Source organism: Trichosurus vulpecula, chromosome 7, assembly GCF_011100635.1.
Source record: "Trichosurus vulpecula isolate mTriVul1 chromosome 7, mTriVul1.pri, whole genome shotgun sequence".
NCBI lineage: Eukaryota > Metazoa > Chordata > Mammalia > Diprotodontia > Phalangeridae > Trichosurus > Trichosurus vulpecula.
In genome coordinates this window covers 260,778,839-260,795,171 of record NC_050579.1, presented here as the reverse complement: position 1 = coordinate 260,795,171, position 16,333 = coordinate 260,778,839, and the positions used below count along the sequence as shown (strand labels likewise).

Below are 16,333 nucleotides of genomic sequence, written 5' to 3'. Positions count from 1 at the left end.
CTACTTTTTGTTCCCTCCTCCTCGGTCACCTAGTTGCATTCCTAGACGTCTTCACTCCATTAAACAAGGAACTAGCCTGTGCTGGTCCAGAGCAGGAACAATATGCAGACTCAGGCATCCCAGGCCCCTCTGCCCTGAGGGGACCTGGTGTCCCTGCCCTGGCTCCTTTAGATAACCTCGATGTTCCAGCCCTTTGGTTCCAACCCTTAGGGACTCTATATCTTAGGTCCCCCACTTAGCAGCCTCCTCCTCCACTTTACTGGCGTGGAATAAGAAGGTTACTGGACTAAAGAGAAATTTTCAGGGCAGGGCAGAAATGTTTTGGTAGGAGAGAGTGCCTTAGGCTGCAGGTAGTTAGTAAAGGAGGCCTAAGGAGGGGGAGGTGAGATGATTTCACGGTGCCCCAAAGAGTTCCCTAAGGTGGATGCTAGAAATGTACCGAGTCTTCCCCACTTTGTTAAACTAGTTGGCAGTTTCTTTTGATTGGGGGGTGAAGGAAGTGGGAGAGAGCCAGCCCAAGATGCTGGAGTTCTAGTGATAGTTAACCCTGACCCCCCACTGGATCAGGGTGGTCTACCTGGATTCCTGAACTCCAGAGGGCCTCTCCAGCTCTCCCGCCCACAGTCCTAGACCGTTTTAATTCCTAGATTTCTGCTTATCTCCCAGTGCTGTCCACACCCTCTAATAGAAGCAGTTTTTGGGTTTGCACGTGATTCATCTATCCCACAGCAAGGACATCCAGGGGTAATTCCCTCCCCCTTTTTCCCCTTAAACCTGCCCAGAGTTAGCTTCTGCTAGACACTAATCAGTCCTCCTCTCACAACAAACCCTTTAGGTTCTTCTCTCTGTCACTTCTCTGCCCCTACTTTTCTCCTTAGGGATCCCTCCTTTCCCCCAGCGTCACTGTGCTCAGAGACTGAGATAGCCAGGTCAGGGTACAGAGGGAAACAGACAGGGTGATGAGTGGTGGGATCATAGCATTTGACGTCTTTCCACCTCCCCTAGCCCCATTACCATTAGTAGTGGCCTGCAAATCTAGGTAATGGGCAGTAATTGATCTTGCTCCCTAGCTTCCCTAAACAGTGTGGAATGGACATTTTGTTCACCCCTCACCCTGATGTACTAATCACAAATGCCTCCTTCCTCCAATCTCAGATTGTTTTCCAATAAACTGTAATCCTGATTTTGGTTAGAGTTTTTTTAAAAATTATTTTTCAATTAACCAAAGTGTATTTTCTCTCCTCCCAACCTCTCTTCATCCATTACTTAAAAAAAAAAAAAAAGCACCACCCTTGTAGCAAATACTAATAGTAAAAAAAAAACCAAACCACCAAATTCCTGGGTTGGCTCTGCCCCAAAGTACAGATAGGTCTCATTCTACACCGTGTTGATTTTTTAGCCTTAATCATGAAAAAAACCCATGAGATCATAGAATTGAAGATTTAGGATTGGATGGGACCTATAAGCATCATCTCATCTCGTGAGATTTCTTTTTTTATTTATTTTTGGGTTTTGTTTTGGCCCCAAATATTCCTATCTAGCCTAGGCTGGAAGTCCTGTGGCCACTCTCAGGTCCAGTCCTTACCACTAATTGGCACAGAAGCTTTAACTTCTGAAATGGGAGGGCTTGCCTCTCATTAGCTGGGTGGTCCTTTTCTCTGAGGGGTCACCATATTGATGCTGGATATTATTAGCCCAATGCAGCTTAGACCTGGAACTCAAGTGGTCCACCAGCTTCAGCCTCCCCAGCAGCAAGAACTATGGGTATGTGATGATACCATGCCTGGTTATAATTCCTCATTAAAAAAAAAGTTATTTCTTTTTTTCCTTTTTTCAAATTTTTAACTTCCACTAATATCTTTACATTTAATATACATGTGTACATATATATGCATATACATACATATATATGTATATTTCCCTTTCTCCTGACCATAAGGCATCTCTCATAATAAAGAATAAAGTGAGAGGGGGAAAAGCAGTTCAGAAAAACTGAAAGTCACTTCAGCCCAGTCTAACAGTACATTAAATATTATACCCCTACTGTACCTCACCTCTGCAAATAAGCGAGGGAGGTTCATTTTCTCATCTCTTTCTCAGGGCCAAACTTGGTCATTATAATTACACAGTTTTCAATTTTGTGGAGTTTTCCCCTCCTGTTCCCCTCCCCCCTTACACTGTCATTCAATAAATATTTATTAAGTACCTACTATGTGCATTGTGCTAAATGTTGGAGAGCCAAAAAGAGGGGAAGAAAAGTAGTTTCTGCTGGCAGTTTGTTTATCTGTTTCTCCATCAATAGGTATCTGTCTTGTTTCTAGTTCCTTGATACTACAAAGGATGCTACAAAAAGTGCCACTATGAATATTTTAGCTTATATGTGACCTTTTTCCTGCCATTGGAGAAGAATCAGGGGAACAACAAGGCATCCTGAGGGAGATACACCGTGTGTCAGACAAATCAAACCACTGCCACCACCTTGACCACCAAGTCTCTTTAGATCCAGATGGGGACAGCCCCTGTGTTCTTGAACCCAAGATACATTGGAAGTACCAGTGTCTCCAGTCCAGTGTCCTTAGACACCATCTTGGGAAGCTGCTTCAGTGGAGATTTGGTCTGGTCACAGCTCCTAAGGACCTAGAAAAGAAAGTTCTCTTCACCAAAGTCCTAGGCTTGTCAAATGATTCAACATCAGAAATTGATATGATCTGCTCAATGGAAATTACATTAAAGCAGAGCCCTTTACCCTTGGCTTTGCTGCTGCAGCCCAAGGACCATTCAGCCACTAAAGAGATTTTCCTAAAACTCAAGTCACCTCCCTGTTCAGTAAACTCCAGTGGCCTCAGATTGCCTCCAGGAACAAATACAAAATGCCGTGTTTGGCATTCAAAGCCCTTACAACTTAGTCCCTTCCTACCTTTCTGGGGGTTCTTTTAAGTTAGTTCAGGAGTGGGAACCTGTGGCCTCAATGCCACATGTGGCCTTCTAGGTCCTTGAGTGTGGCCTTTTGACTGAATCCAAGTTTTACAGAACAAATTCTTCTATTGAGGGGATTTGTTCCATTGTTCCATGAAATTTGGATTCAGGCAAAGAGCTGCACTTGAGGACCTAGAGGGCCACACGTAGCCTGGAGGCCATCGGTTTCCTCACCCCTGCCTTAGTCCCTAACACATACTCTGGCCTCCAGGCTGTTTCACAAATAAGACACTCCCATATTCCAGCTCTGGGAATTTTCTCTGGCTGTCCTCCATGTCTGAAATGCTCCCCCTCATCCACTGTGCCTACTGATCTCTCCGGTTTCCATTATGTCCCAACTAAAATCCTACTTCCAGCAAGCCTTCCCCACCTCCTCCACTGCCTTTTCTCTGTCTTGTATACAGTTTGCTTTATATACATTTGTTTGCATGTCTCCCCCATTAGACTGTAATCCCCTCCAGGGCAGGGACTGACTCACCTCTTTTTTTTATCCTCAGCACTTGGCACAGTGCCTGGAACATAATAGGTTCTTAATAAATGTTTATTGAATTAAATTGCATTTAAGAGCTTGGAACTTTTTCTATCTGACTTGGAGCTGAAAGCTACCACATGTATTGTCTTCCCCATTAGAATGTGGAGCCCCTTGGGAGCAGGAACTTTCTTGCTTTTTTATTTGTATCCCCAGAGCTTAGCACAGTGCTTTGCATATAGTAAGTAAAAGATACTTCATTCATTCATTCATTGACCTGTTTGGGGATACAGGTTTAGCAGTGGGATTCAGTGGGATTCTACCTAATTTTTTTTTGTTTAATTTAATTTGCTTAATTTACAGAGGAGGTTTTTGGTGGAGTATAAGCTCGACAGGTCATCTGTGGGAGAGGGCATCCAAAAAACTAATACTACCTTAGACTTCGGGTTTACTGGCTAGATGTCTTTCTCAAAAACCAAGCCTTAAACCCAATTCAATCTGGAGCTCATAGATTGGACAATAGTTCCCTGCCCTCCTAGCACAGAGTGAATATAAATATCAAATAGTAACTGTTTCTCTTTTGGCCTGGAACCCTGAGGATCTTCCCCTCCCAGTTTGATTTTTTTTTTTTTGAGTTTTGATTAAAGGGGCCATCCCTCTTAAAGAGGCCCATTCAGTGAATGGGCATTACCTCACTCAAAGTGAGAACCTGAAGAAACCTTACCCTGAAAGAACCAGGGTCTGGCAATGAATCCTGGGCCATCTCCAGTCATCCTGATGAATATCAGGCCACTGGACCCAGATGGCTTTGGAGGAGAAAGTGAGGCTGGTGACCTTGCACAGCCCTCCCTCCCTCAGGTCAAAGTCAACTGCAAGTCATGTCATCATTTCCCTGATACCATGGTCCTCTTCAAAAAATGAAGGACAAACACAACAATAACAACCACCTTAGGCTGCATTGAGAGACACTGTATACAGAAGATACCTGTTTTCCTTGGTCAGATCACATTTAGAATATTAAGTTCGGGGCTGAACATTTAAGAAAGACAAGTGGAAAACATCCAGAGGAGTGTGACCTGAATGGTGAGGGCCTGGAGATCATCCCACATGATGATGATCAGTCCAAGAAATTGAGGGTGTTCTGGAAAAGAGATGCCTATCTGCACATACTTGAAGGACTGTCTTGAGGAAAAAGGATTAGATTCATGCAGCTTGACTTCAGAAGACAGAACTGGGAAAACCAGGTATAAATCAAAGAGATTCTGATTTTAAAACCAGGTATAAATCAAAGAGATTCGGATTTTAGTTCTCTTAAGAAAACACTTCCAAACAAATTTTACCCATCCAAAAGCTGAACCAAGTGCCCCCTTGCTGGATATCTGCAAGTGGAGCACTTGTCAAGAATGATGTGTAAAGGGTCTTTGTATAGCTCAGATGGACCAGATCACCTCAAGAAGCAAGGAGGTGCTCCTTCCATATCTGAGATTCTGTAGCTCTGTGACACTGAGGCCCAGGGTGATGAATGACATCTCCAAAGTCACACAGATGGTAATTGCCAGAACCTGAACTAAAATAAACCCAGGACTCTGACTCCAAATCCAGCTTTCTTTATATATCACAAATGCCCCAAGGTGTAATCAGTGGGGGCAGGGACACTCAGGCTTCAGTAACTTGTCTTAGGAGCCTCCAATTTCTCTTTTGTATTATATGTTCTATTTTTAACTACAGTCATCTATAAATGGACCCAGCCCCCTGACTAAACTGACAGCTCTCTGAGGACAGGTACAGCCTGGGCAAGCAGGTCGGGGGCAGACTGTGAAAGACCTTGAATGACAAACTGAAGACTTTGATCTTCACAGAATCACAGAATTTAGGAGTTGGGAGTGACCTCATAGTCCAATCCGTCTCTGAAAAAGAATTCCATCTACACCATCCCCCAAAAGTGGTCATCCAGCCTCTGTTTAAAGACATCCAGTGAAAGTAAACCCTTTACTTTTTGAGGCAGCTCCTGTTCTACCTCTGGATTACTCTAATTGTTAAGAAAATTTTCCTTACAGGAAGAGGCAGCTGATCTGTGTCAGTAAAGGGAAGTCTTGGTTTGGGAGATAACATGGATTTAGCCTGTCTGTGATTTAATGGATAAGTCCTGTGGAGTTGTTTGAGGTGTCAGAGGTGAAATTAGAACTCATTTCTTTCATTCTATCCACTATTCTATGCTATCTCTTTCCCAACCCTTTACATCTAGCCCAAATGTTCTTCCTCATAACTTCTAGCCATTACACCTACTTCTGCTATCTGAGGTCATCAGAAAACATCAAATTCCTCTTCTGCATGACAGCCCTTCAAATAAACTCCATGAAAGTAGGAGTTATTTTTCACTTTTGTATTAGTATCTCCAATGCCAAGTCCAGTCACTGGTACATAGTAGATGTTTAATAAATTATTTTTCATTCAGTTATTCATTTGCCTGTTATGTGTCCCTTACATTTTCTCTTCTCCAACCTAAATATCCCTCATTTTCTTCCACCAGTCTTCCTGTGGCACAATTCAGAGGACTTTCACTATCTTTAGTAGCCCTCCTCTGGCCTCTTTCCAGATTATTATTCCTAAAATGTGGGATCCCAAATTGAGCAGAAGATTCCAGATGTGGTCAGACCAGGGCAGAGTACAGCACAATTGTACCTTCTTAATCCTTAGTCCATGCCTCTTTTAGTATAGCCCAAGATCACATTAGCTTTAGGAGTTTCTCTATCATGGTGTTGATTTCTGTTGAGATTTTTATTCTATAAAACCTCAAGTTCTTTATCAGAGGAACTACTACTAGTCACACCTGCCCCATCGGGCACTTGTGATATTGATTTTTTGTACCAGAGTATAAGATATTACATTTATTCCTATTAAATTTCATCTTCTTAGATTTAGGCACCATTCTAGCCTGTCAAAATCTTTGGGATCCTGATTCTCTCATCTGCGTGTTAGTGATTACTGCTTAATTTATTCCATTTGCAAATTCAATAAGGCATCCCTGTTATCCAAGCCTACATCTAAGTCATTGATTAAAAAGAAAAAGCTAAACCACCCCAAGCGAAACAGATTCTTGGGACATTTCCACTAGAGATAATGTAACATCAGTTAGGTTCAACCAGCATTTACTGATTTGTTGATAACTACTCTTTGGGTCTAGTCATTCAACCAGTCTGGAATCTGCCCAGCTATGCTATAATCTAACCCATATTTCTAAGTTTTGTTCAACTAGAATAGTTTGAGTGATTTTATCAAACACTTTGTTAAAATTTAAGTGGATATCTACAGAATTTCCCTGCTCTACCAGGCTAGTCTTCCTGTTTCAGGGGATGTTTCTGCAGCACATTTCATCTTTGTGGAGAATTTAGAAGATTCTGGAAATTCTCACAGGGAAATAATAGTTGTAAAACACTGGGAAGTGATGACACCCACATGTTGGCTCACACGTCTTGGATTTGTTCCTTTTCCTTCCTGCTGGTCCTAAGAAACTTCCTATTTCACCACGTTGAGCCTCATGCTGCCAAATCACAGAACCTTGCAGCACCCTCACAGGGCTGTCCTTCAGTGCACCACCCACAGGTCAACTCAAAAAGCATTTATGAAGACCTTCTATCATGCACCGTGACACATTATGGGGGATACAAATGAAAACAAAACAAAAAAAAACGATCCCTGCCCTCATGGAGTTTACAATCTAATGATGGCGGGGGAGGAGAAGAAAACTTGCTGACATTAAGTGCAGATGGGATATAGACTGTTTAAATAGGAAATAATCGACAGAGGGAAGACAATAGAGTTAAGTAAAGACTTAAGGGAAGCTGGGAAAGCCAGCTTTTGTTAGGCGCTCTTCATCTTAGGCCCCGAGCCTTTCATCCTTACATGTTTAGACATGGTTGAGAAATTCAAATCCAATTTTAGGATACTAACTTGTTAACCTGTTGTTCATATCCACGATCTTTTGGGAGTGCTTGGCTTTGATAGACGGCAGGAATAAAAATGCCACCTGCATTCCTAAAGTCTTCAATTTCATGCACAAGATTTCTGAACCTAAGCTGCAAGCAATGGCAGCCATTCCTCACAAGAGTAGCAGGATGAGAGTGGTGTTTTAGGAATATTACTCTGCAGTAGTATTCAAGACTGGTTGGAAGAAAGAGAACAGAAGCGGAATGATGAGGTAAGGAGACTACTGCAATGTCCTGGTTGTGAAGAATTCAGAAAATTCAATAAATTTTAATAAACACTTCTTGCAAGACACTGTACTAGTCACTGGGGATACAAAGATGAAAAGCAACACAGACCCTACCTTCATTGACCTTATCATGTCTGAGAAGGGGAAGGAAGGAATAGATACTGAAAACGTTTAAAAAATTTGTCAGTAGGGGAATGGATTTAGGAAGGAAGCTGAATTTATTTTTGGACATGTTAAGTTTGAAGTGACAGAGGGACATCTGAATGGAGATATTCAGCTGGCATTTTGAGAATCAGGTCTAGAGTTCAGAGAGAGGCTGGGACTGGAACTAAAGATTTAAAAGATCATGAAGTCCCCTATTTGCAGGTTTTGAACTGGAGTTAGCCTGGGACTTAAGAAAGAAGATCTGTCATAGTCCAAAGGGTGAAGAAGAGAATTCCAAGCAGCAAAAAGCTCTCATTCCATTCACTTTCTCCATGGCTCTCTCAAGGTATATTCTTTATTCCATTGACCACCTTGTTTAACTCTTTATGTATGCCAAATCTCTGATGTTCTCTGCCTAGATCTTAGTTTTTTTCCCCTCTCACTTTTTTTTTGTTTCTCTTTTTCTCCATCTATTTCAGTTTCTATTTATTTTGTCCTTCTACCTTACTGCTTTCTCATTCTGAGTATTTCTGCAGTTCTTTCTTTTTTTAAGTTTTATTTAGTATTTTATTTCCCTCCAGTTATATGTAAAAACAATTTTTAACATTCATTTTAAAAAATTTGGGTTCCAGATTCTCTTCCTCCCCCAATTGAGAAGGCAAACACTTCGGTATAGGTTATCTGCAGTTTTTTCTTACCCTGAGAATGACCTTCCCACTTCAACAGCTTTCCCCTGTCTTCCCACTTCCTTCCAATAGTTTAGCAGGGTCCCATGAAGTACTTTTATACTAATATGCACTCACCAAAGGGTTTAGAAGGGGTAGAGACAAATTGGTAGCTGAGGTGCTGGCATCCCCAAGTGGGATCCCCTTCCCCTTGATCCCATTCACCTCTTCCATGTCCCAGTGTATGGGGGTGGGGGGGGAAGAAGAGGACCAGAGATATGAAGGTGAGGCTGTGAGGATGATGATAGCAGGAACAGAACAGCCTTGCCCCCTGGCCAAGCCTGAAGGGGCGTGGCTTCCTATATTTGCATATGCATGAAGCTGGCCTGACCATAGACTAGGAGGTGGAGCCTCTGGGGGTGGGAAGGGGGCGGACCTCCCCCCCCCCTCCCCAGCCAAAGCTGCCTGGTATATAGAGCAGCAACCGCAGCCCCCATTCCCGCACTGCTGAGAAGCTGAGCCTTCAGCCTGCGACCCCCACCCCAAGACCTTGGCTGCTTCCCGCACAGCTGCGCCCTCCTTCCCAGTCCCCCTCCACCCGCAGCATTCAGCCGCCGCCACCTTTGCCTGCCTCTTCCTTTCACCAGGGGCTCTGTGCGTCGTCGCCCCTGCTGCCTTTGCCTTCAACCGCTCTAACTCAAGATTTCGGGGACCTCCTCTTTACTCCACGCCGCTTCTTCGCACCCCAGCTCTCCTCGCATCCTCGTCGGGCCGCTCATTTAACACCCACTGTTGCTTCTCCGGACTGTTTTGGGAGGCATCGCTGCAATCCCCCCTTTGGGCTTTGCTCCACTCCACTCTGCGTTGACTGCACCCCCCTTTTGTTGCCTTTAGTTTTGTGCCTAGCGCCTTTTTCTTCATCCCCGCTGTAGCCTCTGGTGCTCCGCTCCCTCCGCAGGGCATCGCACCCAAGAATCCAAGGCACAGCCTCCGGCCAGACGGGCTCGGCTCCCTGGGGGTCTACCTAGCCCATTGCGCATCAGCTTTCCCGAAGGTCCCCCCACCTAGTGCCCCTGCTAGCGCCCCGCCTCCCTGCCTCTCATCCCCCTTCTCCAGGCCTGCCTAGCCCCCAGCCCCAGAAATGGTCAATGAAAAGGAAAAGAAGACCGGTGGACAGGTGTTGGACGAATGGAAAGAGTTCGTGTGGAACCCGCGGACTCACGAGTTCATGGGCCGTACCGGGAGCAGTTGGGGTACGAGATGGGGGTCAGGGGTCTGGGTCTCTGAAGGCAAAACGACGAGCGAGGGAGGGGTGAATCGGGTGCCTGGGTCCCTGAGGACGGCGAGGTCTGGAAGAGACAAGAAAAATCGTCTGCCTTCCTGGCCCACTGTGAAGGAGATCGGGTTGGGGGGTTTCAGAGATCCCGGATTAGGCCGGCCAACCTTGTCCCCACTCGGGACCCTGACATCCAGTTCTTTCCCCGCTGGGGCTTTGGGCTTTGGGATCTGTATTCATTGGGTCTAATCTTCCCGGCTGCTGCGGAGGTGGAGAAAGTAGGTCACGGCTGCCTTCCCACCCCCCATGGAGCCCCCACAAGCTGGGGTCCCCAGCGTTCACATTTTCTTTTTTTTTCTCACTGGATTTCTTCTAAAATGTTTTTCTCTTTCCTTTCTAACCCCCCCCCCCATCCCACTTATCTCTACGCATCATATATGAAGGAACCCACCACCAAACTGTGTCTATTTTTAGATCGATCCCACTCCGTAATTCCTAAGTATTCATGAGTGGGCAGGTCCTGGATCACATGCTGGTTCCCCTTGGGTCCAGAGAGTTGGTTGTCAGGGTTTGTTGGTGGGGATGATTTGCCTCTACAGTTTGTATCTAGCCCAGATTATTTTAGACATCTAATGTGGACAGAAGGTGCTGGAAAGTAGGGGGTTAGGGTTGGAGTTGAATTGCCTGTGAATCTGAAGTCAATATTTGAGCCTTTTGAAGTGGAAGTGGCCATTGCATTTGGATTGTGGGAGTTGCATGCTTGTATTGAAGTGTGTGAGGTTGTGGTGGGAGTTACTGGTTATTGAGTGGTGGGATATGCACATCGGGGTGGGCTTGAGGGATTGTAGCAGTATCAAATTGTATCACTTTCCTTGGCCCTAGGCTTTCCTGCTATATGACTTGAAGTCATTTCATGAGAGCAGTTTGGGGTCTAGATCTAGTTTGAATAGACAGGGTCTTGGTGCCTCCTGAGTTGGGTGATTGTGAGATTGTTTGACTTAAGAATAAGATTGTGGAATTTGGATAGGTTTGGGAGGGTAAGAGTTGTTAACATTTGTGTAGTTGTCAATAGAATTAATTGTGCGGTTTTGGGAGGAGTGAGGAGCAGGAGGAGTGTAATTGGAGTCGAGTGTATTTTTGTGGTATGTGTACATGTGTTGAGGGAATTGTGTGAGGCTGCTGGCTCTGAGTATTTTTTTTTTTTTACAGTTGTGGCCTGGAGTGGTAGTTCTGGAAAAGTTGGAAGATGAGTTTGTGGGGCTGGGACGTGTTCCCACGCAAACCTGTTCATGCCATCCACAGATTTATACACTGCTCTGCTATGCCTTTCTTTTTGAGGGAAGGCTTCCTGAGGGTTAGTTCTGAGGGCTGTGCTCTAGTAAGATTGAAAAGGGTTGTGGTAGCAGCAAAGGTGGCAATCAACTAGTATTTTTTCAGGCTTTACTGTGTGCCAGGAGTTTGGGTCCATTGCTCTTGTGGGTTCTCCACAGAATTGTACTGTGCTGGCTTGATGTGCGTCCATAGGGCTCTCTGGTTGCCCACCATAACCTTATACATAATATGAGCTTGTGCTTCTTCATGTTGGGAAGCTGGGGTTGTGTGTGGGGCTGATTTTGTTGCTGATCTGTAAGCCAGCAGGGAAGGAGGAAGAGCAGAGCTGAGTACAGCAGGGAGTCAGGAGCTGGGGCCAGATGCTTATGTCTTGAGTGACCTTTGAGGTCTCTTCCAACATCAGTCTTTTAACCCTTGCTTCTCCTTTTTAGCCTTCATCCTCCTCTTCTACCTCGTCTTCTATGGGTTTTTAACTGCTTTGTTCACCCTTACCATGTGGGTCATGCTGCAGACTGTCTCAGACCACGTTCCCACATACCAAGACCAGCTTTCAACACCAGGTTAGCAAATTTTCCTTTTCTCACCCCAGGGTTGGCCTACCTACTTGACCACCCCTCCCTCGAATGTAAAGGGATTGAGTCTGATCGCAGGCATCAAGAGTTCCTCCTGAGGTCTGCCCCACTCCATTGGAAATTATGTACTAGGGAAGGTGATGGTGGTAGCGTAGTTACAGCCCCATGGAGATGCCTGTTTTTAGTACTGACCTCCCTCACCCCTCACCGGAACTTGGATTTAGCTTAGCTAAGTTCCTCTTCATTCTTTTGCCTCTGTATCTCATGTTTCCTGCACCCCTCATTCCTCCTTTAGGCCTGATGATTCGTCCCAAGACAGAGAACCTTGAGGTTTTGGTCAACCTAAGTGACACCAAGAGCTGGGACCAGCATGTGGAGATGCTCGATAAATTCCTGGAGCGTGAGTCAGGGGTTTGGGTTCTCAAGTTCCTGAGGGAAGGGACAAACTTTATCTTCATGAGTGGGGATGGGCAGAGTGCTGGGAGGACAGAAATCCAGACATTCGGTCCACAGCTTTCTTTACTCCTGCAGCCTACAATGACTCAATCCAGGCCCAGAAGAATGATGTCTGCCGCCCAGGGCACTATTATGAACAACCGGACAATGGGGTTCTCAACTATCCCAAGCGGGCTTGTCAGTTCAACAGGACACAGCTGGGTGACTGTTCAGGGCTTAGTGACCCTACCCACTATGGCTACAGTACTGGCCAGCCCTGCGTCTTTATCAAGATGAACCGGGTACTACAGGCAGTTGGGTTCCCTAGAAGAAAGAATTGCGGCTTGGGTGGTGGTGGGGTGGGATGGAACCACAACAACAGCAGTCTCTAGAACAGTCAGCTCCTCTGCCCAGGACCTAATGGAAATGGTGGTTTCTTTGGTTGCTTGGCTCCCCAAAGGAGAATAGGGGCTTGGGGAAAGGGGTGTGTATGGGTGGATGCGGAAGACAAGCTAGGGGATACCTGACATTACCTTTCCCTGCTCCTTCCAGGTCATCAACTTCTATGCAGGAGCCAATCAGAGCATGAATGTTACCTGTGCAGGGAAGGTGAGACTGGGTAACTTCCAAGTTGTCCCTGGCCTCATTATGGTTCCTATCATTCATTTTTCTCTCTTTTTCTTTCTCTCAGAAGCCCCGAAACTACAGGGACAAGGGGGTAAGAGAAGCTAGTGGCTAGACTGAAGGAGAGTCTTAGATCCTTCTCAGGTTGGCCTGGACCCTAAGGTGCTTCCACACTTGCTTAGTCATTGATTAGGATAGCTCCTGAGGCATTAGAAGCTTTCTAATGAGTAGAGACAACCCCCTTCCTAAAGCCTAAGCTTATTAATGTCAGTAATGTTTCTTCCTCTTCATTCTCTATTTTTCTGCCCTCACCAGCTTTTTCAGTTTCCTTTAGCAACCAAGTAGAAAATGGACGCCTATTCTCTATCCACACCCATTTACTTAGGGACTGCTTCCCTGTCCGTCCGTCCCCCTTTACTTTTGCTTGTTAACCCTCTCACATTTATATTCTTTTTTGGCTCTGCTCCAGAATGGCTTCTCTGAGGAAGGGGTAAGAGCTCTAGGAGTGTGGGTAGGGAGGGTAGAAAGTTAGTTCCGTGCCCACTGGAATGGAAGCCACCTCAGTCTGATGTGATAAATGGAAGAGAACCTAGGTGACCTCACGTAAGGCTTCTGATAGGGGAGACACAGTGCACAGATATAAAAGAGAAAAAAGAACAGGTTACAACAAAAGCTGAGACAGATTATTACCTTAGAGTTGATTTAATTTTCATTTTTCTAAAAGTGATTAGAACAATTTTTCATGTGATTATTGGTAGCTTTGATTTTTTTTCCCTCTCACGACTTCCTGAGGCAGAGATTTATTTTGCTGGTGAAGCCAGAGCCCTGTGGGCTTATCCCTGTGGGTTGCTCGGGTCTTTCATCTTTAATGATGTCATCCCCTGTCATTCATTCTCCAGCGGAATGAAGATGCCAAAAATCTTGGTGACTTCACTATGTTCCCTGCCAATGGCAACATTGACCTGATGTATTTTCCCTACTACGGCAAAAAGTTCCACGTAAGTCCAGTGGGTGGTTGGAGTAGGGTCTGGCATCCCCCACCTTCAAGGACAAGGGTGATTGTTTAGTTTCCTGAAGGGGACTAGGTTATCTTGGGGCTGGGGAGAACCCCAAAAGCAAGGGTTGAAGTTAGATGTTGTGGTTCCTTTACCTACTTCTCCTGTACACCTCCACAGGTGAATTACACACAGCCTCTGGTGGCTGTGAAGTTCATGAATGTGACCCCCAACGTGGAAGTCAATGTTGAGTGCCGAATTAACGCAGTCAACATTGCCACCAACGATGAGCGGGACAAGTTTGCTGGCCGCGTGGCCTTCAAACTCCGAATAATAAAAAAGACCTGAGTCGACTCCCTGCCACCCTCCCTCTCCCCATCTCCCAGGGCTTTATGGAATGTGCTTTCTGGATGCCGCCTTCCCTGCCTGCCCTCCTTTCCCAGCCCCTCCTCTCCCTGCTCCTTGCCCCAAAGGTATAATTCCATCCCCACTCTTTCACAACTCCCATCCCTGTTGGGTGGTAGCCATTTTGATTCCCTGGAAGAATAGCTTCTCCCACTGTTGGTATGTGAGAGTTTTAGAGCAGGGAGGCCATCTTTTGCCCCTTTACTGACGTTTTGTTTCCAGTGCCATCCAGGTACTTGTATGACTACTGGTGAAACACTCCTACAATTACCCCTGCCTCCCTCCTTTTTCTTGTTGCTATGGACTTGACGAATGCTCCCTCTTAGTTTTCATGCTTTCCCTGGTAGTGGTGGTGAGAGTGTCCTTCGGTGAGGGTCACTCCTCTGGCTTCTATCTCCACTTGCCCTTCACTATTCATCCTAGTGACTTGCAGATAAGATATTTGGGAACCTGTCTGTCTTGGGCCTTCCTTTCTCCTCAACTTAATCCTGCCCTTTTCCCCATCTGCACTCCTCACTAAAAGATGTTCAGGTGGCCATTTTTGACTTGAAGATGGGCTTGGTCCAACTTTTTTTCCATACTCCACCTCCTACTGAAGCCTTTACATTGCCATTGCTGGGTCTCCTTGTTCTTCCAATTCCCTACCCCCGTCTCCATGAGGTCTGAGCTGAAAAATGGGGTGTCCTCTCCCCTCCCTTGGGCTCCAAAGGGGGGTATTTAAGAATAGGGATGCCATTTTGTTGATCGAAAGTTCGTAAGCTCTGTCCCTACCTCATTCTTTTCTGATACTTTCCATAACCTGGTGTCTGCTTGTCCAAAAGACAATTGGACATAATATTTGGTCAATTTTATCCATGTATAATTTCCTTATAAACATTTTCCTAGAGCATTCCTCCACCTCCCACCCACAGCTCCATTTTCCAGTGCTTTGGGCGGCCATCTTGAATTGGGTTTGTCCCTGGTGGCCATGGTAATAGGCCACCTTCTTTCCCTGTGCCCCCCAGTCTAGTTTTTCTCAGCAAATCATTGGCTAATTACTAGCGCTCCCTTTCCGCTTAACATCAACCTGAAAGTTTTAAATGCCCCTCTCAATCTGAAAGTGGCTCCCTCTCCTCCAAACCCCCTCTGCCTTTTTTAGCCCTGTAATTCCCATAACATGTTCAAAGAGGCCCCTGCTCAGAAATATTTTTTTAATCACAGAGGTGTTTTAATACTTTCCTTCCTCTTTTCCGTCCCAAATCTATTCCCTACTAATGCTGCACTCTCCTCTTCCTTGGATCTGACCCTTTTCTCTTGAAATCAGGCAAGGCCTGGGTTCAAATCCTGCCTTTGATACTTACTACCTGTGTGACCATGGGCAAATTTTCTTAATCTTTGAGCCTCAGTTTCCTCGTCTGTAAAATGGGGATAATACCTGTAGTACCTATCTCACAGGGTTGTTGTGAGGTTAAATTGAGATAATGTATGTAAAACATGTTTCAGAACATAACTAGATCTATAAATGTCAACTCTTATTCTCTCACCCACCTCTGTTCCCACTTCCCCTTACCTCAGACCCTCAGAGGGGTCTCTACAGTTATTTAATGCCTGTGTCAGATCTACTGTAAAAGATAAAAGTACAATACCATGAGAGATTATATATACATATACATATATATATATATATATATACACCACACACCCAACTTGTCTTGTGTCTTGTATCTTGTATCTTTTTCTGTGGTTTCAAGGGACAAACGGAGAGTATGGGAAGTAGGCGAAGTAAGATCAACCGTTGGTCCGCAGCCAGGTTATCTAGGCCACCTTTCGTTCCTGGCGTATTTCCTATTCCTCACCTTCTCTAACGTGCCCTTGATTCAGTAGCATTGGATCTGGAAAGTACACATTTCATTCAGCCCATTCAAAAGAAGGGCAGACACTCTAATCGTGGTTCCTGGACCCTAGGGACTGACGCTCTGTCGACAGCATGCTCACGAAAGAACTGGAGAGCGCGGGTAGACAGATGATGGAGCTGTATGTGAAGTGAGTGAAGACCACCACCTCGGGAGTCGAGGGGCTTGGGTTTGGAATCCAGTTCTGCCAATGCTTTTGGTTAGACTAGGCCAGCATCCATGGGGGGGGCGGGGGGGATTGGTGGATTCTAAGTAATCTCTTCTCGTGTGGTAGGAGACAGAAGCAAAGACTGAATGAACCTTGGGAAAGGTGGGGGGGGATGCGGTATAAGGGA

At 45.4% G+C, this 16,333-nt stretch overlaps 1 protein-coding gene across 1 annotated transcript; it reads left to right on the top strand.

The window, feature by feature from the left end:
• The first annotated feature begins 8,966 nt into the window (after nt 1-8,966).
• Nucleotides 8,967-15,786, top strand: ATP1B2 (ATPase Na+/K+ transporting subunit beta 2). Its single transcript, XM_036765799.1, has 7 exons — nt 8,967-9,720; nt 11,507-11,635; nt 11,943-12,047; nt 12,179-12,384; nt 12,635-12,691; nt 13,606-13,704; nt 13,882-15,786. Exons 1-7 carry the CDS (start codon nt 9,609-9,611, stop codon nt 14,047-14,049), a joined length of 876 nt encoding a protein of 291 aa, XP_036621694.1. The 5' UTR covers nt 8,967-9,608; the 3' UTR covers nt 14,050-15,786.
• The last annotated feature ends 547 nt before the right edge of the window (nt 15,787-16,333 follow it).